We start from the raw sequence: 25,378 nt of genomic DNA on the forward strand, positions 1-25,378 counted from the left end.
ACTTAATTTTAAACCTCCCCCCTCGTAAGACAGCTATTAAGACAGTAGATATTCTTTGCACTGCACCCAGCGCTGTTTTTGTTAAATGTGGAGAACAATACTGTACAGAGTATCGCATATACTCCCTGGTAGATCTACCTGCACAAAACGGACTGCAGTGGCTCAAGATGGCAGCTTACCATCACCGTCTCAAAGGTTACCTGGGATGGGTAATGAATGCTGGCACAGCCAGGGATGCCCATGTGCCATGAATGAGCAATGAAATGAACTGATGTGGTCTCACCAATGCTCCCTGTATTTGAAGCATAACCTCTTTGCTTTTGCATCCAATTCCCCTCTTAATAGGCCACAGTATTCCATTAGTTTGCCTGATTACTAGCTGTACCAGCCTGCTGACCTTCACTGCTGCATGCATCAAGATGCCCAGATCCCTCTGCATGTTCTACAAGCTCTAACTATTTAGATAAGAATTTTTTAAATTATTATTGGTCCTGCCAAAAAGGACCTTTGTACTTTACACACTGCTCACCCAATCTTTGCCCGTTCACATAACCTACCTATATCACTTTGGTCCCTCATTACGTCCTCCTCGGAACTTGCTCTCCTGCCTGTATTTGTGTCATCAGCAAAATTAGTGACCACACCTTCCGTTGCTTCATTCAAAGAATTTGTAGAGTCATAGAGACGTACAGCATGGAAACAGACATTTCAGTCCAAAATGTCCATGCCAACCAGATATCCTAAATTAATCCAGTCCCATATGCCAGCATTTGGCCCATATCCCTCTAAACCCTTCCTGTTCATGTTCCCATCCAGATGTTATAATTGTACCAGCCTCCATCACTTCCTCTGGCAGCTCATTCCATACATGCACTACACCCTGCATGAAAAATGTTGCCCCTTAGGCCCCTCTTAAATCTTTCCCCTCTCACCCTAAACCTATGCCCTGGAGAAAAGACCTTGACGATTCATCCTATGCATGTCCCTCATAATTCTATAAACCTCTGTAAGGTATGTAAATTGTAAAGAGCAGAAGCCCTGGCGCTGACAACTTTCCAACCAGAGCATGCGCACTCCACCAGTTAACCAGCCAATCTCCTGCACCATGAAATTTTATTTTCTGTAACAACTTTTGATGTGGCCTTATCAAGTGCCTTCAGGAAATCACAGGACGTCACATCCATCACATCATCTCAGCACAAATTTACCTACTCAAAGCAGTCAACAAATTAGTCAAACATGATTTCCCTTGACTCTGCCTGAAGACCGTGGATTTTAATAAGTGCTCTGTTATAAGGATTTTCACAATATCTCCGACAACATCAGTATGACAACCAATGAGAAGTTGATTGGTCTGTGTGGTTTTCTGCTTTCCATCCCTTTTGACTTATGGAATTATAGTCAGTAATATTCAATCTAATGGACCAGCCCTGAATCTAGTTCGTCCTGTAAAATTAAAACCAGTGCATCAGTTACCTCACTAAGTCACTTCTTTGGAAGTTCTGGGATGAAATCCATCAGGACTTGAGAACTGTCTGTCCACATCTCCGAGAACTTGCTCAGTCCCACTTCCCTGGTGACTGCAATTTTCCTGCTTACCTCTTCCAATTCTCGATTCACAGCCAAACACATTCTGTGATGTCACTCGCATCTCTTTAGTGTTTCTTTATGTTCTGTGCATAATTCCCCAGACTCACTTTCTGCAGGATGAACATTCACTTTAACAGTGCTCTTTTAACCGGGATGCTGTTTTCCCTGGAGTGTAAGAGATTGTGGTGTGAATTTATAGGGGTTTATAAAATCTCCCTCTGCACCATCCTCATCAGACACTCCCAGGAAAGGGACAACACTGGGTTAGATACAGAGTAAAGCTTCCTCTACACTGTCCCCATCAAACACTCTGAGGACAGGGACATCATAGGGTTCGATGCAGATTGAAACTCTCTCAACACTGTCCCCCATCAAACACTCCCAGGGCAGGGACAGCAGGGGGTTAGATACAGAGTAAAACACCCACCAAAAATACAGAGAACGGGCCACAATCTTCCTGTAAATTAACAGTCACGTAATGCACACTTTGGAACCTCTGTAGGTATTACCCTGGAACAGAGACCAGCAGAACTCGGACACACTGAATCATTTCAAGGATCACAGTGATTTGGAATGTTGCTGGCCTTGATAATGTAGTATAAACACTCCTCACACACATCAAATCTGTCCACAAACCTTTTATTAGAAACACGAGAGTATTAGGTCCAAAGACCACACACGCAGTATTTATAAAATAATATCAAAAATAACCTCTTTAATAAAATGCTGCATTTAAGTAACCAGGAGAGATCGGAAGTGGGACATCAATAAATACAATAAAGAAATTAATTCTTGACACCATCTTGGAGTAAGGCCTCTATCTTGCCGAGGGATTGAAAATTCCAATGTTGTGTGGTCCAAAGGATGTGAGAGTGTTAACTTTGTCATAGTCCCACTGCACTGCTCGCTGAGAGAGAGAGAGATGGTGGTGGTTTAGCCCAGGGGCCATCGCGTCTCAGGCAAGGGGAGAGGTTGAGAAGGAGAGTTCTTCATGGTAAACTCAGCTGGTGTGGGAATCAAACCCACACAGTTGGTGGTACTGGGTACATGCTGAGAGCTGAGCTAACTGGGCCCTCGGAGAAGGGGTATCCCAGCTTTGGTTTCACTGACAAGTTGGTGCAGTGACTCAAGCAGAGGGCAGCTTGCCACGCCGTCAATTTCCTGTGGGACATGGAATGGCAACTCATACAGGTCAGCCATGGTTGGATTGGACGGGGCTAGACAGGGTGAATGACTTATTCCTCATTCATACAAATCATTACAGATCACCTGCAGGTTGCATATGCGGGCCAGAGACCATCGTTTCTAACTTCCTTTCGTTAGTGGATTGATCGCGAACACTGTTGGAGAGGAGGCTTACAGACCTGCTAAATGTCTTGAGTTGGAGCCAGTTGTTTATTGTGTCTGTGCTGACACCTTGGCGGACCTATCCAACTGGTCCCCCACGCCCCCACCCCACCCTGCTTTTGCCCATTAGCCCTGTCGTTTATATAACCCATTCCCTCGAGTAGGGTATCACCAAATCTGTGTCAGCTGTCCTTTCCAAATCCAATTGTAGGGTCCTCCGAGAGGGACACGATGCAGCCTAATTCTGCATTCACAACATTAATGCTGTGTCTCCTCTCTCCCTCTGCACAGGCGTCACCAGGGCCTGTTGAGCTGCTGCAGCAATTTCTGTTGCCCTGGACATGCATCATGGACTCCAATGGCTGAACCAGCTCCCTGGTTCCTAATCACCATTTCCACCTCCACCCCACAATTAACCCTCCTCTCACATCTTTGGTCCAAAAGCTACATGAGTTGGGAGGCCATGTTGTGGTCATATATTGGTTCGGCCACTTTGAGAACACTGTGCTCAGTTCTGGTCTCCCTGCTATAGGAAGGATGTTGTGAAATTTGAAAGGGTTCAGAAAAGATTTACCAGGATGTTGTCACGGATCGGGGGGGGGGTTGAGCTATAGGGAGAGGCTGAATAGGCTGGGGCTATTTTCCCTGGAGCATCGGAGGCTGAAGGGTGACTTTATAGAGGTTGAAAAAATCATGAAGGGCGTGGACAGGTCTTCTTCCCACGGGTAGGGGAGTCCAAAACTAGAGGGGCGTACGTTTATGGTGAGAGGGGAAAGATTTAAAAGGGACCTGAGGGGTAACATTTTTCACACAGAGGATGGAGCGTGTTTGGAATGAGCTGCCAGCGGAAGTGGTGGAGGCTGGTACAGTTACAACATTTAAAAGGCATCTGGATGGGTACATGAGTAGGAAGGGTTTGGAGGGATAGAACATAGATCATAGAACAATACAGCGCAGAACAGGCCCTTCAGCCCTCGATGTTGCGCCGACCTGTGAACTAATCTAAGCCCATCCCCCTACACTATCCCCTCATCATCCATATGCTTAATTTCTGTTTTTGTTTCAGATCTCCAGCTTAAGTTTTTTTAAATATGAGTATGAAATACAGTTGTGTGGGAGGCTATGAAGAGATAAAGATGGTTAAGTGAATGGGCAGTGTCCTGAAAAACACAGCTGTGGAAGATATTAAATTGTTAATTTTGGCAGGAAGAATGACAAAGAACCATTATTTCAGCGATGAAAGATTTGCAAAGCTCTGAAATGCCAAGAAACTTGGATGTATGATGAGAGGTGTATGATATGCATATAAATTAATACCATTTTTGGAGTTTTGATTTTAGAATACTGGAGTTGGTTACCCTTTTGTAAGGTATCCTTAAAGTAAAAATGATATAAGGCAGTCCTTCCAGAGTCTAATTAGTGACCCAATCTAGTACTTGCCAGGATTAGATAGGGTGGACAGTGAGAGTCTTTTTCCGAGGATGATGTCTTCAGCTTGTACAAGGGGGCATAGTTCCAAATTGAGGGGTGATAGATTTAAGACAGATGTCAGAGGCAGGTTCTCTACTCAGAGAGTGGTAAGGGTGTGGAACGCCCTGCCTGCCAATGTAGTTAACCCAGCCACATCAGGGGCATTTAAACAGCATATGGGCCAAATGATTAACCCAGGATATCTGGTTGACATGGATGAGTTGGACCGAAGGGTCTGTTTCCACGCTGTATGACTCTACGACTCTAATTAGGAAGAGCAGCTTTGAACTGTTAGAAGCTGGAGTTTTCTGTCCTGTTGGTGATGGCTTGGTGCTATCTCTTCACACTGCCTTTTTTGGATTGTCAGCACCTCCAGGAGAACGGGCACCCTTGGTACAATGACCATCCTCCTCGCAGTTACACAACATCACCACCTCCTTCTCTCGGTGGACGGCAGGCTGCGGAGGACGGGGTGGAAGGTGTGAAGTGACTGTGGCGAGAGGGTGGAGCAGAGGGGTGAAGTGTCTTTTTAAACCTCGGCCCTCTTCAGGATGGTGAGGAAGAAAGAGAAGCCAATGTCGGAAAGGGGAGGCTGCTTCGTATGGCTTTTGGGGGAGCAGGGGGCAGACTGGTTTTCGCTGCAGCTGGCACGGAGCAACAGCAGGTAAGTGTGCCCTGTTGATCTCGCTCGGATTTGGTCGGGGTGGACTTTACGGCAGAGAGTGAGGGGGAGGTGAGGTGTGGGGTTTAGGGGTTATAAATCACATCTCTCTCCATCATTCCTCAGGGAGGAGTTTGGCTGAAGCCCGGTGGCATCCAGAACGTATAAGTGCAGTCTGTATGCCAAGGTGGGCCAGGGCTCTGACAGCACAGGAGCAACAGTCTGCAATGGTGGGCAGACTGTACCTCTGATACGGCCACAGTGCCGGGTGGAAGGGGGGGCATACCAGCTAATGCCATGGCCGAGCTACGCCAATCCCTCACCCTCACCCTCAACCCACTCCCTCGGTCACTCGAGCAGGCAGCGGGACATGGGGTGGGGATTTGATGTGGCACAGCGCCAGTGTTCCTACGCGTGGACCAATCGGCCTGGGTCCCAGAGAGACAGAGATTGTGTGCGCGTGTGTGCGTGCACGCGTGCGTGTGTGTGAGAGAGAGAGAGAGAGAGTGTGTGAGAATGTGCATGCGTGTGAATAAGACTGTGTGAATGTGAGTAAGTGTGTGTGTGAAATTTGTAACAGTGAGAGTGTGTGAGTGAGTGTGAGGTGTGAATGTGTGAGCATATGACATGGGTGGGTGTGTGTAAATGTGTATGAGTGTGTAAATGTGACTATGTGTAAATATGAGTGTGTGTGCAAACATGAGTGACTGTGTGTAAATGCATGAGTGTGTTGGTGTGTGTATATATAAATGTGAGTATGTGCATGTAAATGTAAATGTGTGTGTGTAAATGTGAGTGTGTAAAGGTGAGTGTGAATGAGTGAGTGTGAGTGTGTAAAGGTAAGTGTGACAGTGTGTGTAAATGTGAGTGTGAGTGTGTGTGTAAAGGGGAGTGTGAGTGTATGTTTAAAGGTGAGTGCGTGTGAGTGTATAAAGGTGTGAGTGAATGTGTAAAAGTGAGCGTGAGAGTGTGTGTGTGAAGGTGAGTGTGTAAAGGTGGGTGTGAGTGTGTAAAGGTGAGTGTGAGTGTGTGTGTAAAGGTGAGTGTGAGTGAGAGTGTAAAGGTGAGTGTGAGTGACTGTGAACGGGGCAGCGTCCACCCTCTGTCTAAGAGGCTGGGCTGATGAGGCCCTCGGGCCAGTTGGGGAGCTCGGAGTGGGGAGGGGGCGAAGAGCTAGACCAGGCATCGGGGGGAGACTCGGGGGATGGAGTGAGGAACGGGTGTCTCCCGGGGGCAACCTGAGGTGCCCGGGGTCCGGGCTCAGGGATGGGAGGAGACGGGTAGCCGTGCTGGGACGGGGGTGTGGGGTAGGGGCTGGAGGTGGAGGGGGTCTGCTCCCGGACCCCGGGAGGGGGAGCGGGAACCTCGGCTGTTCCGAAACCCACCCAGGGAGGCACGGGCCTCCAGGCCGAGGAGTCCGGGAGACCCAGGAGGAAGCGTTGGTGGACTCCCGGGCCTGGGTAAGGGCAAGGGGTCCGATAGCAGGAGGGGAGGGGGACGTACAGTGAGTTATTCAGGTCGATCTGGGGAGGACGAGGGGCCACAGGGGTCTGCCCCCGGAGAGAGCAATGCCTGCCCCCCTTCTTCCTGGGGGCCTGGGCCTGAGGAAGGGAAGGAGCAGGGGCCGGGGGAGGGGCGAAGGCCGAGGGCTGCGTAGCTGAGGCCTGGTCCAGGTCTCCAGACCCGCACCACTCCCCCAGCAGCTCCACAATGTCATGGTGTTGGCGCTGAGCCGCTATGTCACGAGGAAGGAAGCTCATGTGGTCGGCCAGCTCCCGGTTAGCCTGCTCTGCCAACAACAACTGTACCGTTTCATAACCCCCTTCCCGGGCAGCGAGAAACAGTGGGGTCTCCTCCTGTAGCAACACAGAGAGAGAGGGAGAGAGATAGCACGGGGTTAGACACTGAGTAAAGCTGCCGCTACACTGTCCCCCATCAAACACTCCCAGGACAGGGACAGCACAGGATTAGATACAGAGTAAAACTCCCTCTACACAGTCCCCATCAAACACTCCCAGGACAGGGACAGCACGGGGTTAGAAACAGAGTAAAGCTCTCTCTACACTGTCCCCATCAAAGACTCCCAGGACAGGGACAGCACGGGGTTAGATACTGAGTAAAGCTCACTCTACACTGTCCCCCATCAAAGACTCCCAGGACAGGGACAGCACGGGGTTAGATACAGAGTAAAGCTCACTCTACACTGTCCACCATCAAAGACTCCCAGGACAGGGACAGCACGGGGTTAGATACTGAGTAAAGCTCACTCTACACTGTCCCCCATCAAACGCTCCCAGGACAGGGGCAGGACAGGGTTGGATACAGAGTAAAGCTCCGTCTGCACTGTCCCCCCGTCAAACACTCCCAGGTCAGGGACAGCACAGGATTAGATACCGAGTAAAGCTCCCTCTGCACTGTCCCCCCATCACACACGCCCACAGCAGAGTCATATTAGGCCTCGATATTCCCAATTTGGTTGCAGAAACACAGTCCCTCACACAGAACGGTCTACGCAGTGACATTCCCTGGAGTAGGTCCGTCCCCAGGAGGGATACTTCCTGTGAATTTACCTTATGGTCCTGCAGGTCTTTGTTAGCTCCATTTCGCAGCAGAACCATCACTGTGTCCACATTGTTGACAGCGGCAGCCCAGTGTAGAGCTGATTTACCTGAGGGAGCAGAGTCGGATCAGGACCATCAGCTACTAATGCACTAAAGCTCATTTCTCACTGACAATGTGTGATTGATCCCTGACACTGACGTGTGTTTATAAACACAATCCACTGTCCGGGGTCAGTACTGAGGGAGTGCCGCACTGTCAGAGGGTCAGTGCTGAGGGAGTGCCGCACTGTCAGAGGGTCAGTACTGAGGGAGTGCCGCACTGTCAGAGGGTCAGTACTGAGGGAGTGCCGCACTGTCAGAGGGTCAGTACTGAGGGAGTGCCGCACTGTCAGAGGGTCAGTACTGAGGGAGTGCCGCACTGTCAGAGGGTCAGTACTGAGGGAGTGCCGCACTGTCAGAGGGTCAGTGCTGAGGGAGTGCCGCACTGTCAGAGGGTCAGTACTGAGGGAGTGCCGCACTGTCAGAGGGTCAGTACTGAGGGAGTGTCACACTGTCAGAGGGTCAGTACTGAGGGAGCGCCGCACTGTCAGAGGGTCAGTACTGAGGGAGTGCCGCACTGTCAGAGGGTCAGTACTGAGGGAGTGCCACACTGTCAGAGGATCAGTACTGAGGGAGTGCCGCACTGTCAGAGGGTCAGTACTGAGGGAGTGTCTCACTGTCAGAGGGTCAGTACTGAGGGAGTGCCACACTGTCAGAGGGTCAGTACTGAGGGAGTGCCGCACTGTCAGAGGGTCAGTACTGAGGGAGTGCCGCACTGTCAGAGGGTCAGTACTGAGGCAGTGCCGCACTGTCAGAGGGTCAGTACTGAGGGAGTGCCGCACTGTCAGAGGGTCAGTACTGAGGGAGTGCCGCACTGTCAGAGGGTCAGTACTGAGGGAGTGCCGCACTGTCAGAGGGTCAGTACTGAGGGAGTGCCGCACTGTCAGAGGGTCAGTACTGAGGGAGTGCCGCACTGTCAGAGGGTCAGTACTGAGGGAGTGCCGCACTGTCAGAGGGTCAGTACTGAGGGAGTGCCGCACTGTCAGAGGGTCAGTACTGAGGGAGTGCCACACTGTCAGAGGGTCAGTACTGAGGGAGCGTCACACTGTCAGAGGGTCAGTACTGAGGGAGTGCTGCACTGTCAGAGGGTCAGTACTGAGGGAGTGCCGCACTGTCAGATGGTCAGTACTGAGGGAGTGCTGCACTGTCAGAGGGTAAGTACTGAGGGAGCGCCGCACTGTCAGAGGGTAAGTACTGAGGGAGTGCCGCACTGTCAGAGGGTCAGTACTGAGGGAGCGCCGCACTGTCAGAGGGTCAGTACTGAGGGAGTGCCGCACTGTCAGAGGGTCAGTACTGAGGCAGTGCAGCACTGTCAGAGGGTCAGTACTGAGGGAGTGCTGCACTGTCAGAGGGTCAGTACTGAGGGAGTGCCGCACTGTCAGAGAGTCAGTACTGAGGGAGTGCCGCACTGTCAGAGGGTCAGTACTGAGGGAGTGCCGCACTGTCAGAGAGTCAGTACTGAGGGAGTGCCGCACTGTCAGAGGGTTAGTACTGAGGGAGTGCCGCACTGTCGGAGGGTCAGTACTGAGGGAGTGCCGCACTGTCAGAGGGTCAGTACTGAGGGAGTGCCGCACTGTCAGAGGGTCAGTACTGAGGGAGTGCCGCACTGTCAGAGGGTCAGTACTGAGGGAGTGCCGCACTGTCAGAGGGTCAGTACTGAGGGAGTGCCGCACTGTCAGAGGGTCAGTACTGAGGGAGCGGCTCACTATCAGAGGGTCAGTACTGAGGGAGCGGCTCACTATCAGAGGGTCAGTACTGAGGGAGTGCCGCACTGTCAGAGGGTCAGTACTGAGAGAGTGCCGCACTGTCAGAGGGTCAGTACTGAGGGAGTGCCGCACTGTCAGAGGGTCAGTACTGAGGGAGTGCCGCACTGTCAGAGGGTCAGTACTGAGGGAGTGCCGCACTGTCAGAGGGTCAGTACTGAGGGAGTGCCGCACTGTCAGAGGGTCAGTGCTGAGGGAGTGCCGCACTGTCAGAGGGTCAGTACTGAGAGAGTGCCGCACTGTCAGGGGGTCAGTACTGAGGGAGTGTCACACTGTCAGAGGGTCAGTACTGAGAGAGTGCCGCACTGTCAGAGGGTCAGTACTGAGAGAGTGCCGCACTGTCAGGGGGTCAGTACTGAGGGAGTGCCGCACTGTCAGAGGGTCAGTACTGAGAGAGTGCCGCACTGTCAGGGGGTCAGTACTGAGGGAGTGTCACACTGTCAGAGGGTCAGTACTGAGGGAGTGCCACACTGTCAGAGGATCAATGTGCTACGTTTTTTGCTGTCAGTGTTATTTTTTACTGTGACTTTACCTCCATCTGTGGTGTATCTGCAAAATCTACTGCAGTCCTCCTTGTAGTCTCTCCACAGCATCTCTTTGTCTTCTGTCCCCAAGGCCCATATCCGTGAGCCCCATCCCCCTGTTAGCCTTGTCTCCCCCTGTAAATCCGTGTCACCAAGCCCTGTATCCTCATATCCTCCTATCCCCAGACCCTCGACACCCATATCCAAGTATCCCCATTTCCCAAGCCCTCTAACACCTTCGCCTCACATCGCTGTATCCCCAAACCCCATATGACTGTATCCCTATATCCCTGACGCCCTATCCCCTTGGCGTTATATCCCTGTATCGTTATATAATCAATACCCATATTCAAGTGTCCCCCATTCCCGAGTACTGTAACCCCGTAGCCTCGCATTCCTGCTTCCCCGTATCCCCCAGCCTCTTACCCCCATGTCCTCTTGCCCCCATATCCCCGAGTCTCATATCCCCCTGTATCCCTGTATCACGGAGGCCCATATCCCCTGTTTGTCTCCATCCCCGAAATCCTGAGCCCTGTATCCCCGTATCTCCAAGTCCCGTATCCCCATATCCCCGAGCTCCATATCCATGAGCCCTCTATCCACGGGCCACTTATCCGTAAGCCATGCATCCCTGCATTCCCAAGTCCCTTTTCCCTGTGTTCCCCAAGCTCCATTCCCGCAAGTCCCATATCCCCATACGCCCGAGCCTGGTGCTCGCAAGCCCCCGTACTCCCGTATCCCCGATCCACTTATCCCTGAACCCCGTACCCCCCGAGCCCCGAGTGCCACGTCCCTGTATCCCCGGGTACCGTGGTTGTCTGTTGCACTGACGTCTGCGTTGCAACTGATGAGCTCCTCCACCATGTTGTCGATTGCGAGACGAGCTGCGAGGATCAGCGGCGTTGTCCCATCATGCATCCGCGCATCCACATCCGTCGACCTGTTGCGCAGGAGTATCTGTGGTTGGGTGGGGAGAGGATGGGTTAAATGTGGCCACTCGCGGGGCACAGGGAGTGATCGGTGTTGTGTGAAGTGTTTCAATACTGTGCCCACCTCCTGTTAAATTATACCCCCTTCCCCAGCACCCCCCCCACCCCTGTTGTCAAACCTGTTGTGTCAGGGGCTTCTCTGCCAATGTTAGGAATGCCCATATTACCAGCTGGATATCCCTATGTAAACAGCTGCCCTGTAACACTGTCATTTCAGGGTGCAGCCTGTAGGTGGAACTGTGCAGCCACTCCATCCCCCACTGCCGTGCTCAGCTAATCCCAATTTAGAACATCACTGGCTGGGCTAGTATTTATCCCCAATCCCTGGGAGGAAGTGGGAGGGAGCGGTCGACTGGAAATGCTACAGTTTGCGATGTCGGAACATCCGCGCGGCTATTAGGGAGGGAGCTCCTAGATGTTAATCCAGTGAAGGATGTGTTCCCAAGTCAGGCTCGGAAGGTGAACTTGCAGACGGTGGCATTCCCAATGTACCCGCTGCCCTTGTCCCTCTCGATGGAAGGGGTCGCCGGTTTGGAAGGTGCTGTCCGAGGATCCTTGGGGAATTTCTGCAGTGCTTCTTGTGAATAGTACACACTGCTGCGACCAAGCGTCAGTTGTAATACGTTTTTACTCACCCAATGGATGTGGGGGTCACTGATTGGGCCCGGCATTTATTGCCCATTCCCCGTTGCCCTCGAGAACGTGATGGTGACCTGCGCGAGGGTTATGGTTGAGGTTAGGGATGTTTCTCAATGTGGCGCCAATGAAGCGGGGGCTGCTCTGTCCTGGGTGGTGGCGAGCTTCCTGAGGGTTTGTTGGGGCTACACCCATCCAGGGCAAGTGGGGAGTGTTCCTTCACACTCCTGACTTGTACTCAGTCAATTCCAGATCGTAACTCACTCTTTTATAATGACCTCGCCGTATTATTGCCAGCCTAATGATTGATGAAGGTAATGTTCAAATCCCATGACGGTGGAATGCAAATTTCGTGAAAATCTGGAAATAATGATAACTCTGAAGACAACGGTCAGGAAAAGTCCCATCTGGTTCACTAATGCCCTTTCAGGAAGGAAGCTGCCATCCTTACCCAGTCTGGCCTACATGTGACTCCAGGCCCACAGCGACGCGGTTGACTCGGAGCTACCCTCAGGGCAATATAGCGACGGGGCAAAATGAACGCTGCTCTGGGAAATGATGCCCACTTGGGTGAGCGCCAAAGGGAGTCATCCTGGGGCTGAAGGGGTTTTATTTTGACGGGAGCAAGAGGGAGCGGGGGCCGGCCCTGGGAGCACGCGACGCCGAAGGGGAGGCGTGTTACAGTGAATTGGCGAAGTGGGCAGAGTCTCCGCGATGGGGCACGGTGAAGTGCGGCACGGAGAGGAGAGCGCTGGAGGGTTTTGCTGCACGGTGCGGTGTACCTGGAAGACTCCCAGTGCATCAGCTGCCACAGCGGTGTGTAACGGCGTTCGCCCCGATCTGTCCTGAGCGTCGGTGTCCGCCCCCATGTCCAGCAAGCACCGGGCGGCATCTGCCCGGCAGAAGCGGGCAGCCAGGTGCAGCACCGTCTCGCCGGTCACATCCGTCTGGAGCTGTAGGCTGGCCCCCTGGCCCAGCAGGTCTGCGATGACGCCAGCCGAGCCTCCCGTGGTCTCCGCCTCGGCCAGGCCGGATCCCAGGCCCCCGCCAGCGCAGGCCGGCAGCATCAACGGAGTCACTCCATCTGAAAACCACAACCGGATACAGGAGGGCTCACAGCCATCACCGACAGGGAGAGAGGGAGGGAGGGGGGGAGAGAGGGAGGGAGGGAGGAGAGGAGAGAAGACAGAGGAAGGGAGGGGTGGAGGGAGGGTGAGAGAGAGAGGGAGGGAGGGAGGGAAAGAGTGTCGGGGAGAGGGAGAGAAAGAGTGTTGGGGGGGAGAGAGAGAGTGTGTGGGGGGAGAGTGAGAGTATGGGAGGCGGAGAGAGAGGGAGGGGGTTGGAAAGAGAGAGGGAGGGAAGGGGGGGAGAGAGAGAGAGGGAGGGAGGGGGAGAAAGAGTGTTGGGGGGAGAGAGAGTGTGGTGGTAGGGGAAGAGTGAGAGTATGGAAGGGGGAGAGAGAGAGGGAGGGAGAGAGAGAGGGAGAGGCAGGGGATGGGAGAAAGCGTGTCGAGGGAGGGGGGATAGAGAGAGAGACAGTGTGGGGGAGGGGGAGAGAGAGAGTGTGGGAGAGGGAGAGAGCCGGCGGGAGAGGGAGAGAGAGTGTGGAGGGGATGAAGAAGGAGGGAGAGAGACACACAGGAAACAAGGATGAGATGGAGAGGAAGCAGGTCTCTATTACACTGCTCCATCTTCAGTGAAGACCCTCGCCCAGCCAGCCCGGAGCAAAGGAAAACCAGGCCCACTGGCCATTCCTAGGAGGTGGCAGGCCCTTCCTGTGCACTTGGGCTGCAGGCCCAGTGACACATCGCATTGCGATGGAACCTGCAAGTGCATCAGGGTCTCCAAACCCATCGTGGTAGCCAAGAGTAAGCCGCGTTGCCATGGAAGCTGGGAATAAATCATGGAGCCATGCAAGCTGGGAGTAGGTAACGGGTTACCATGGGAACTGGGAGTTGGCCACGTCGCCATGGGAACTGGGTCATGGTGCCTGAAAGCAGGGAGTATGCCATGTTGCCAAGGAAACCCGTGACTAGAACTTGTTGCACGGGGACCCGAGACCGTGTTTCCATGGAAAACGACAAGTAGGTCCTGTCATCATGGAACTTGGGACCCAGGAAATTGGCTTATGCCTACATACCTGGGCCTCTTGCATCAACATCCACGCATTCTGTGTTTTCCTGTGGTGGGGTTAGTGCTACAGACTGAGGAACATTGACAACAGCCTTGATGTGTTTCTGGCTCCATTTGCGATGATCGGGCAGCATTGGGATCACCTCAGACTGAAAGCATACAATAGCATGATCACACAAACAGCCAAATCCTGTCCCAAACACTTTCTCATCCTCTCCCCTGGGCATCAGGTCAGTGCTGAGGGAGCGCCGCACTGTCAGAGGGTCAGTGCTGAGGGAGCGCCGCACTGTCAGAGGGTCAGTACTGAGGGAGTGCCACACTGTCAGAGGGTCAGTACTGAGGGAGTGCCGCACTGTCAGAGGGTCAGTACTGAGGGAGTGCCGCACTGTCAGAGGGTCAGTACTGAGGGAGTGCTGCACTGTCAGAGGGTCAGTACTGAGGGAGCGCTGCACTGTCAGAGGGTCAGTACTGAGGGAGTGCCGCACTGTCAGAGGGTCAGTACTGAGGGAGTGCCACACTGTGAGAGGGTCAGTACTGAGGGAGTGCCGCATTGCCAGAGGGTCAGTACTGAGGGAGCGCCGCACTGTCAGAGGGTCAGCACTGAGGGAGTGCCGCACTGTCAGAGGGTCAGTACTGCAGGAGTGCCGCACTGTCAGAGGGTCAGTACTGAGGGAGTGCCGCACTGTCAGAGGGTCAGTACTGAGGGAGTGCCGCACTGTGAGAGGGTCAGTACTGAGGGAGTGCCGCATTGCCAGAGGGTCAGTACTGAGGGAGCGCCGCACTGTCAGAGGGTCAGTACTGAGGGAGTGCCGCACTGTCAGAGGGTCAGTACTGAGGGAGTGCTGCACTGTCAGAGGGTCAGTACTGCAGGAGTGCCGCACTGTCAGAGGGTCAGTACTGCAGGAGTGCCGCACTGTCAGAGGGTCAGTGCTGAGGGAGTGCCACACTGTCAGAGGGTCAGTACTGAGGGAGCGCCGCACTGTCAGAGGGTCAGTACTGAGGGAGTGCCGCACTGTCAGAGGGTCAGTACTGAGGGAGTGCCGCACTGTCAGAGGGTCAGTACTGAGGGAGTGCCGCACTGTCAGAGGGTCAGTACTGAGGGAGTGCCGCACTGTCAGAGGGTCAGTACTGAGGGAGTGCCGCACTGTCAGAGGGTCAATACTGAGGGAGTGCCGCACTGTCAGAGGGTCAGTACTGAGGGAGTGCCGCACTGTCAGAGGGTCAGTACTGAGGGAGTGCCGCACTGTCGGAGGGTCAGTACTGAGGGAGTGCCGCACTGTCAGATGGTCAGTACTGAGGGAGTGCCGCACTGTCAGAGGGTCAGTACTGAGGGAGTGCCGCACTGTCAGAGGGTCAGTACTGAGGGAGCGCCGCACTGTCAGAGGGTCAGTACTGAGGGAGCGCCGCACTGTCAGAGGGTCAGTACTGAGGGAGTGTCGCACTGTCAGAGGGTTGCAAGCCCCTCAGAACCTTGAAAGTGTCTCAATGAGATAATCTCTGATTCTTTCAAGTGCAGGAAGTCCAAGTGTGTTTGACTCAGCCCTTCATTTCAGCACAACCTCCTCATCCCAGGGATCAATTCCGTGAGGCTGCAGCCCAGCTGGTTCTGCTGGGAGTCAGATCCTTTCTTTCATGTTGAAGGCAGAACAGTACCCAATTCTCCAGAATGACAAATTCCATAGAACTTCTTTTAGATGTGACATGTAGGATGGATAAAGGAGAACCAGTAAATGTCACATATTTGGATCTTCAGAGACATTTAACAGGTGTTGCACATTAGGCTAGTTAATAAGATAGAGTCCATGGTTTTGGAGGCCACATGTTATCATAGATAGAAAGCTGGCTAAGTTACAGAAGGCAGAGAATCGTGATAAGTGTTGTGCAGTTCAGGATGACAACCTGTAACTAGAGGAGTGCCACAGGAAGTATTTACATTGTGCATTCAGGCCTTGGATGAAGAAAATGGATGTATTTTTGGGGCAGCACAGTGTCTCGGTGGTTAGCACCGCAACCTCATGGTGCCAGGGGCCCAGGTTTGATCCCACCCCCGGGTAACTGTGTGTGTGGAGTTTGCACTTTCTCCCCGTGTCTGCATGGGATTCCTCCGGGTGCTCCAGTTTCCTCCCACAGTCCAATGATGTGCAGGTTGGGCAGATTTGCCATGCTAAATTGCCTGTAGTCTCCAGGAGTGTTTAGGTTAGACATGGGGAAATGCAGGGGTAGGAGAATGAGTCAGAGTGGGATGCAACACCAAATCGATCGAGGCAAGAAGTGGGGATGATACAACAAAACTGCAGAGGGATAGAAAAAGGATTAGCAAGCAGATAAAAACTCAGTGGGTGGAATATAATGTGGGAAAATTGAGGTTTATGTATTTTGGCATGATGGCTCAGTGGTTAGCCCTGCAGCCTCACTGCGCCAGGGACCCGGGTTCAATTCCAGCCTCGGGAGACTGTCTGTGTGGAGTTTGCACATTCTCCCCGTGTCTGCATGGGTTTCCTCCAGGTGCTCCGGTTTCCTCCCACAGTCCAAAGATGTGCAGGCTCGGTGGATCGGCCATGCTAAATTGCCCACAGTGTTCAGGGGTGTGTGGGTTTTTGGACGATGGGTCTGGGTGGGATGTTCCAAGGGGTGGTGTGGACTTGTTGGGCCGAAGGGCCTGTTCGCACACTGTAGGGAATCTAATCTAATCTCTTCAGAGGGGCAGTGCAGACTTGTTGGGCTGAATGGCCTGTTTCCACACTGCAGGGATTCTATGATTATTCAGCTCTAACACCGAACGAGTAACACTGCGTTTTCATGTGGTCCCACTCCCTTTGTGGACAACTTTCCAAAAAAAAACCTTTCGAAACGTGTCTTGGCAGCTTCACTGTTGTTACAAACTGCAATCCGACCCAGGTTCGTCATCATCGGCAAACTCAGGTCGTCTCTGTTTCTTCATCCACAACACAGCGCTGGTAGGTAAGGTCCCATCACTGATCCTGTACAGCACTCCGCCAGTTACAGACTGTCAATGAAAAAAAATTTCCATTTCCTTCTACAGTGGGCCAGCCCTCTGTCATGTTATTACACCATTCTCACCTCCTGGAGATCTTATTCCGACTGTAATGTCAAAAATCCAGTGGAAATCTAAATCATATAGTGGCAAGTGGCTGCCCTTTATCCACACTAGTGGTTACAAAAATAGTACACCAGCCTTAAAGCTGTGTGCTCTGGTCAGCAGCCTTTCTCTCAGTAGCAACATATTTGTCTTGTACACTCCACGAAAACATGACGACAACACTTGGACGCCACTATTTAAATCTCCCCTTCAGCGTTCGACATTACCTTGGATTTCTTGTTGCTGGGTGGGCCGTCTACCAAGGAATTTTGATTTTCTTCTTCATCCTCACAGTCGGTTTCCTGATTCAGGATCCTGCAGTGGAAGGGAACAAAGTGGGTCAGAACATTCTGAAAGGATGTCCCCTTCTCCCTGTGGGATTCTCCCTACCAAGCCCTGACTTTTTGATGAATGGGGAGTGTTCCGCATTTCTGATGGGAAATTCCAAGCAGCGTTCCTTCAAAAACTATTCTTCCATCCTGACAGTTCTTTCGGATCGTAGGAGCCTCGGAAACAGGCTTACTCCCTCCTTTGCCCCTGGTTGCATTCTGAAAGCTGAAAGCCCACAGCAGCCACATTCAGTTCGAATGCCGGGAATGCAGGGTGCCAGGTGGGTAGGGGCATTGTACTCAGGGCATTGTACCAAGGAAAGAGTGTCAGGTGAGTAGGGGGCTTTGTATCAGGGATACCATGCCAGGTGGGTAGGGCACTAGAGTGCAAAGTCAGCGACGGGGGCCAAAAAAAGAACAGATGAGGGTAGGCCGGGGCGTGTGAGAGAAATCGGGTACAACGGTGCAGTGGAGAAGAGGCATGAAATTCACTGGGAGTTGGGGCGATGGGCGGGTAGGGGTGGTATGATGGTCGAGGCTCTGGGTGACCTGAGTGGAAAGTCCAGAGACAGATGGAGTCCAGAGCGGTTGGAAAGGGAGAGTGGGCTCACAGCATAGGTTGGGGTGGGTTTCTGGGCACTCTCAGGGCGATCAGGTCGGGTGGCAGGGTAGAATTCCTAGCCTTTGACCCAGGTCAATGGAAGTTGCCAAGGTGTTGACAGTTTGAACTTATGTGAGATTAACCCACCTAACCCCATCCCCGACAGTCACAGGGAGAGGGTGAGATTCTCTCCTGGTGGACATAGCCACTGCCTGGGCACTTGTGTGGCACTAGTCCGGCTTGCCTCTCAAGCAGCTGGTACTCTGCAGGCGTTTGCCAGGCTGTTTTCAGAGGTCAACCGCAACAGGTTGCGGGGTGTGGAGTTACATGGATTCCAGACCAGGTAAGGGCAGCAGGCTTCCCTCACATGAGTGAACCAGGTGGGTGTTTACAACAATTCAGAGTGCTCATCACTAACCTAGAGTATTAACTCGAGAGATAGCAGGAACTGCAGATGCTGGAGTCAGAGATAACACTGGTGGAGGGAGGGGGGGATGCTGGAGGAGCACAGCAGGCCAGGCAGCATCAGAGGAGCAGGAAAGCTGACGTTTCGGGTCAGGACCCTTCTTCAGAAAATTCGATAATTAATTTGATATTGTTTGAATCAAATTCAAATGCCAATCATCTGCCATGGATTCTGGACTGAATTAGAATGAGCTTTGTTGTCACATGTACGCACATGGAGTACAGTGAAAGGTTTATGAGTCTACAGTTGTGGTGGGGTCTTAGTTTCAAAGGTACCTAGGTACAGGTCCTTAAGTACAAATTCTTAGGAAAGAAGTATTTGGAAAAGAAGAAATGAAACGTCCAGCATTACAGACCTTCAAAAGTAATCAATCACTGTGACAAATCAGAAAAATAAAGGAATGAGAAATAAAACGTTCAGAAATAACAGTCCCTCTGTGATAATATAATTAAAAAGAAAAGGGACAATAATCCGCTACCTCCTACCAGTGACTCATAAAGTCATCCAGCACAGAAACAGACCCTTCGGCCCAAACTGTCCATGCTGACCATAATCCCAAAGTGAACTAGTGCCACCTGCCTGCATTTAGCCTGAATCCCGCCTAAACTTTCCTATTCATGTACTTGTTTGAGTGACTTTTCAATACTGTAGCTGTACCTGCATCCATCACTTCCTTGGGAAGTTCGTTCCACATACCACACACAAACCACCCCTCTGCGTAAAAACAAATTGCCCCTCATCTCTTTTGTTAAATCTCCCTCCTCTCAAACCTGGATGAGGGCGTAGAAGGATGGGTTAGTAAATTTGCAGATGACTCTAAAGTCGGCGGAATTGTGGATAGTGCAGAAGGATGTTGCAGGTTGCAGAGAGACATAGATAAACTGCAGAGCTGGGCTGAGAGGTGGCAAATGGAGTTTAATGCGGAAAAGTGTGAGGTGATTCACTTTGGAAGGAGTAACAGGAATACAGAGTACTGGGCTAATGGTAAGATTCTTGGTAGTGTGGATGAGCAGAGAGATTTCGGTGTCCATGTACATAGATCCCTGAAAGTTGCCACCCAGGTTGACAGGGCTGTTAAGAAGGCGTACAGTGTGTTAGATTTTATTAATAGAGGGATCAAGTTCTGGAACCAAGAGGTTATGCTGCAGCTGTACAAAACTCTGGTGCGGCCGCACTTGGAGTATTGCGTACAGTTCTGGTCACCGCATTATAGGAAGGATGTGGAAGCTTTGGAAAGTTTGCAGAGGAGATTTACTAGGATGTTGCCTGGTATAGAGGGAAGGTCTTATGAGGAAAGGCTGAGGGACTTGAGGCTGTTTTCGTTAGAGAGAAGGTGGTTAAGAGGCAACTTAATAGATACATACAAGATGATCAGAGGATTAGATAGTGTGGATAGGGAGAGCCTTTTTCCTCAGACGGTGATGGATAGCACGAGGGGGCATAGCTTTAAACTGAGGGGTGATAGATAGAGGACAGATGTCAGAGGTAGTTTCTTTACTCAGAATAGTAAGGGCGTGGAATGCCCTGCCTGTAACAGTAGTGGACACGTCAACTTTAAGGGCATTTAAATTGTCATTGGATAAAAGTATGCATGATAATGGAATAGTGTAGGTTAGATGGGCTTCAGATTGGTTTCACAGGTCAGCGCAACATCATCTATGAACTTCCCCACCCTAGGGAAAAGACTCCTACCATTCACCCCTATCTCTACATCTCATGATTTTACAAACTCCTACAAGGTCACCTCTCAACCTCCTGGGTGAAGAATGTCCCTGCCCATCCAACCTTTGTATATAACCCAAACCTTCTGTACCCTGAAACAACCTGATAAATCTCTTCCGAATATCCTTCCTGTAACTGGGCGACCAGAACCGGATACAGTATTCCATAAGTAGCCTCACCGACATCCTGTACAGTGTCAACATGATGTCCCAGTCCCATGCTCAAAGGACTAGAACATAGAACAGCACAGACCTTTTGGCCCACCATGTTGTGCCGACCTATTATCCTACTAGGATCAAACTACCCCGCGTACCCTACATTTTACTATCACGAGATAGGGATTTGAAATCATATTCCCAGCCACGTCAATCTGAACCTCTCGATTATTCGCTCGGGAATGCTGCCTTTACACCGGTACTCTCCCAAATGCCCTCTGGCCCGAATGGTGAGTCACTGCCATTTCTATCCGAGCCACTTACTTCATGCCAATGGCATCTTCCCCCACCGGCTCCCTCCTTTTGTAGTTCTTGGGCTCCTTACGTGGGGCAAAGCCCGGTGGCATCCAGAGGGGGGCCCGCTTCTGCTTCTCCTTCCGGGCCACACGAAACCCAACGAAGACCCCGATGGCCACCACGAAGAGGACAGCGAGGGAAATCCCAGTCAATTTCCAAGGAAATGAGACGGGTTCGGGCCCTGCGATGGCAGTGAGAGAGACAGAGAGAGAGAGGTGTGAGTGGGCTAGACCAAGCGTGCGTTAAGTGGCTGCGGGTGAATCCATACATGATAGTAGTATCATTACAACTCTGCCTCCCCCCCCACCACTATCTACACACCAGGGGGAATGTAGCCAACCCAGGAGTTGGACTGTGGGAGGAAACCCATGCAGGCACCAGGGGAGAATGTGCAAACTCCACACAGACAGTCACCCGAGGGTGGGATCGAACCTGGGTCCCAAGCGCTGTGAGGCAGCAGTGCTGACCACTGAGCCACTGCTTGTGTTAGAGGCCAATGGTTTTTATCTGTTCACTCACAAGATGTGGGTGTCACTGTCCAGGCCAGCATTCATTGCCCATCCCTAAATGTTAAGTTGTGGGTCTGGAGTCACATGTAAGCCAGATCAGTTCGCTTCCCTGAAGGACATTATTGAACCGGGTTGGGATTTTCTGACAATCGGCAATGATTTCAGCATCACCCAGGCTGACTCCGGGGATGGCAGGTCTATCATATGAGGAGAGATTGGTTAGGGTAGGATTGTTTTCGCTGTAGTTCGGACAAATGAGGAGGATCTCATAGACACTTATAAAATTCTAACAGGACTGGACAGGGTAGATATAGGGAACACGTTGCTGATGGCGGGTGTGTCCGGAGCCAGGTGTCACAGTATGAAGATTTGGGGTAGACCATTCAGGACGGAGATGAGGAGCCATTCCATCACCCAAACAGTGGTGACCCTGTGGAATTCATTACCACTGGAAGTAGTTGATGCCAAAACATTGAATGTGTTCAAGAGGTGGCTAGATATAGCACTTGGGGCGAATGGGATCAAGGGTTATGGGGAGAGAGCAGAATCAGACTGCTGAGTTAGACAGCCATGACTTTAATGAATGGCGGAACAGGCTCGAAGGGTGAAATGGCCTCCTCCTGCTCCTATCTTCTACGTTTCTAAAATTTGATCCTTAATTCCATATATTTATTGAATTCAAATTGTACCACCTGCCTTGGCAGGATTCAAACCCAGGTCTTTGGGTTATCAGGGTTTCTGCATTGATAGTCCCGTGACAATACCACTAGGTCATCGATTTGATACCAATGTACAAGTGACCAGGAATCTCTCCCACTTTTTCCATCTGCTGGGGTGTGTGTTATAAGGATTTACAAGTCAATTATAACCTAGACGCCCACATTACAAATACAATGTAAAGCACTTAGGTGATGTCAATGAGATTCGATAAAGTCAGCATGGATTTATGAGAGATAAATGACATTTGACAAACCTAGAGGAGCTCTTTTAGGATAGACGAGGGAGAATCAGTGGATGTTGTATATTCGGAGTGTCAGAGAGCTTTTAATAAAGTTCAAACGAGGAGATCAGTTTACAGAATGAAAGAACCAAGGAATCTACAGTAAGATACTGACACGGATGAGGAACTGGATTAGAAACGGGGAAACAGGGCTGTGTATAGAATGGTCGCCTTTGAAGTGGAGGGCAGTGGCAAATGGGATAGCACAGGGATCAGTGCGTGGCCCCCCACGGTGCAAGCCGATGATTACAATAAGGCAGTTACTACATATTCAATAAAAACTAGAAGAACTGCGGATGCTGTAAATCAGGAACAAAAACAAAGTTGCTGAAAAAGCTCAGCAGGTCTGGCAGCACCTGCGGAGGAGAAAACAGAGTTAGCGTTTCGGGTGCGGTGATTTCAGAGGAAGGGTCACCAGTTTCGAAACGTTAACTCTGTTTTCTCCTCCACAGATGCTGCCAGACCCACTGCATACTCACGTTTGTGCATGACTCAGGAAAAAAGGTGGGACTGTGAGTGTTGAGGCGGGCATAGTGAGGGCACGGGGTGACCTGGACGAGTTGCGCGCGAGTAAATGTGTGGCAGACGCAGTATTTGCACATAGCTAATGACATAGTCCACGTCTGTAGCTGACACAGAATGGCAGAGACATACTTAAAACAGAGACGGTTTAGGAAATGTTGGTGCAGACCTGGGGAGTTTGCATGCCGGAACAGCTAGGAAGAGACGCTGGCCATCATGGCCAGAAGATTTAAATCCAAGAGCCGGACTGCCTTCCTGCAATTTTATTGGTCCTTAGCGAGGCTAAACCTGGCGTATTACATGCAGTTTTGGTCTCCCTAGATGAAGATGATTGCTATCAGGCAGTGCAGTGGGGCTGTACACTAGGGATGGCAGGAGGATCCTGAAGGAAGGGTTGGATCAAATGGACCTGTAGTCACTGGAGATGAGAGGAATGAGAGGGGATCTCATTCTGATGTAAAATTCTGACAGGGCTGGATAGAGTGGACTCAGGAATGAGCTTTCTCCCTGGCCAGGGGTCCAGAGCTTGTACAATTTATAGGACGGCCTTGGGTCATGTTGTAGAGTAAGTTGTAGTTACATAATTCTTTGAAGTTTGTGTGATAGATTAAAAAGTCTTTTTGCAAGCTTGCCTTCATTGCTCAGACCTTCGAGCACAGGACTTGGGATTGTCATGGTGAGGATGTGCAGGACATTGGTGAGGCATCTTCTGGAGCACTGTGTCCAATTCTGGTCACCCAGTTATAGCCCAGCTCTATAGAAAGGATATTATTAAACTGGAAGGAGCTCAGAAGAAATTTACCAGTACGTTGCCAGGTATGGAAGTTACGGGTTATAGAGAAAGGCTGGGTAGCCTTAAGAGGTGACCTCATAGAGGTTTATAAAATCATGTGGGGTATAGATAGGGTTAATGGTAGCTATCTTTCCCCTGTGATGGGTCACTTCAAGGCTAGGGAGCACATTGTTAAGGTGAGAGGAGAGAGGTTCAAAAAAGGGGGTAATTTATTTTTTACACAGAGGGTGGTTCGCATGCGGAATGAACTTCCTGAGGAGGTGGTGGATACTGGTACAGACGCAACATTTAAATGACATTTGGATAAGTACATGAATGAGAAATATCCAGAGGGATAGGGGCCAGGAGCGGGCGGCTGGGCGCTAGTTTAGTTTGGGATTATGGTGGGCATGGACCGGATAGACTGAAGGGTCAGTTTCCGAGCTGCACCAAAGGGTCACGTTATCGGGAAACGGCGCAAGGTAACTTCAGACTGGAGAAGTGGTACTGACTAAACTGTTAAATCCACAGGGACCAGGTTTTGATGGCACTCCTCCCGGGGTCTTGGAGGAGGCGGCTAGCGAGATAGTTAACGCATTGGCTTCTGTTCCCCCAAACCGGCCGAACTGACCTTTCTCAGCCGTCACGCCAACTGCTCGCAGAGGGAAGGGGAACTCCTGGCTGCCATTCTTGGAGGATGCTAGTGCAGCCACAAACGAAGCCGCGTCCAGGGTGGTGGACAGGCAGGAGCTGTATGATGCCAGGCACACCTGGGTGCTGATCTCCACGAAGACGATGCACCTTCCAGGCAAGTAGCATACAGGACAGTTAACACAGCGCTCACCCCAATCCAGGGCCAGGCTTGCCAAGCTGCTCAAGCCCGTTCCTCATCTCCTTTTCTAAGTACATCTCCCTCTTCCTTCCACCCACTTCCTTTTATCTAGTCTCCCTTTTAAACGCACCAAATGGTTCAGAGTGCTCACCGCACACTTGAGTGAGGTGGATGGGGAGAAGGGAGGGGTTTCCCTGATTTCCCAGTTGGATATCACCTTACGTTAACATCTGGCGTTTTGGGCTCTCCCAGAAATGCAAGCATCTTGCTTATGTCTGCCTTGCACACTGACAAAGATTCCCACCAGCTTTATTTCCTGCTGGTGCTCTCTGTTCCTGACGAAAGGATAAAGCCATCGCTGTGTCTCTCTCTCCCAACTCTCCCATTGGAAATCTATGGGTAAGACCTACGTTTGTCGCTCATCCCTAACTAGCCCTTGCAACAGGCTCTTTACGACTTTTCTGGAATCAGAGAAAGCTGCCACGGCGCTGTCGGAGGCCGTTTGATCCATCGTGGCCATGCTAGCTTTCTGAACAGCTCACACCGCCCTCCTGCATTTGCTCTGCATATTGACTTGAACCGAAATGATTGTCTCTGCGCCAGTTTTCACCGTTTTGCTTCTTCGGCAAATAACCCTAAGCCTGTGCCCCACTCATTCCTGAACTGTTTTCTTTTTGTTTTATGGCCTCGCCCTATGTATTCTACCTCCCTCGTGGTTTTGAGAACCTCCCATCGGATCTCCTCTGAGCTGTACTTCTTCACAGTGGCATGTCCAGTTGCTTGGAACTATCCCCATCGCTGAATCTTCCAGTCCCCTGAAACTGTTCCTGTGAATCACCTGTGCGCTCTCTCCTAGAGGCTCACACGTTTCCTCGCAGTTCGCTCCCCTCTGAGAGAAGAAATTCCTTCTCATCTCTCCATGTTAAGTGTGTGACCCCTTACCCTGAGACGATGCCCCCCTGGTCTCAAGCTCTCCCCCAGAGAGAATCAGCCATTCCACACCTCTCTCCCCACAGCTGCCACACTACATTCACTGGAACAAGTTCAACCTCACCTCCCTGCTCTCTGGCCACATCAGTAACACTAAGGATACTGTCTGCTACATTTGCTGCTCACGCCATCCATCCTGCGAACTCCAGTCATTTATACAGGTGTAAACCCAGCTGTTCCTTTTCATTACAGCATTATACTGTTTATTTTGCACTCTGTCTCTCCATGTTCTTTTTAACCACATTGTCAC

General features: G+C 51.4%; 1 protein-coding gene across 1 annotated transcript in view; it reads right to left on the reverse strand.

The window, feature by feature from the left end:
• Positions 1 to 2,273: 2,273 nt before the first annotated feature.
• LOC125446313 (neurogenic locus notch homolog protein 1-like) overlaps positions 2,274 to 25,378 on the reverse strand; it is a 128,339-nt gene continuing 105,234 nt past the window's right edge. The window contains exons 27-34 of the mRNA XM_059639448.1: positions 23,938 to 24,107; positions 20,471 to 20,684; positions 17,101 to 17,188; positions 13,781 to 13,922; positions 12,423 to 12,724; positions 10,825 to 10,972; positions 7,639 to 7,736; positions 2,274 to 6,924 (exon numbers count right to left, since the gene is read on the reverse strand). Coding sequence (XP_059495431.1) covers positions 6,175 to 6,924; positions 7,639 to 7,736; positions 10,825 to 10,972; positions 12,423 to 12,724; positions 13,781 to 13,922; positions 17,101 to 17,188; positions 20,471 to 20,684; positions 23,938 to 24,107 — 1,912 coding nt within the window. The 3' untranslated portion in view covers positions 2,274 to 6,174. The remainder of the gene's footprint in view (positions 6,925 to 7,638; positions 7,737 to 10,824; positions 10,973 to 12,422; positions 12,725 to 13,780; positions 13,923 to 17,100; positions 17,189 to 20,470; positions 20,685 to 23,937; positions 24,108 to 25,378) is intronic.

The sequence above is a fragment of the Stegostoma tigrinum genome, chromosome 34 (assembly GCF_030684315.1).
Source record: "Stegostoma tigrinum isolate sSteTig4 chromosome 34, sSteTig4.hap1, whole genome shotgun sequence".
NCBI classification, from domain to species: Eukaryota; Metazoa; Chordata; class Chondrichthyes; order Orectolobiformes; family Stegostomatidae; genus Stegostoma; species Stegostoma tigrinum.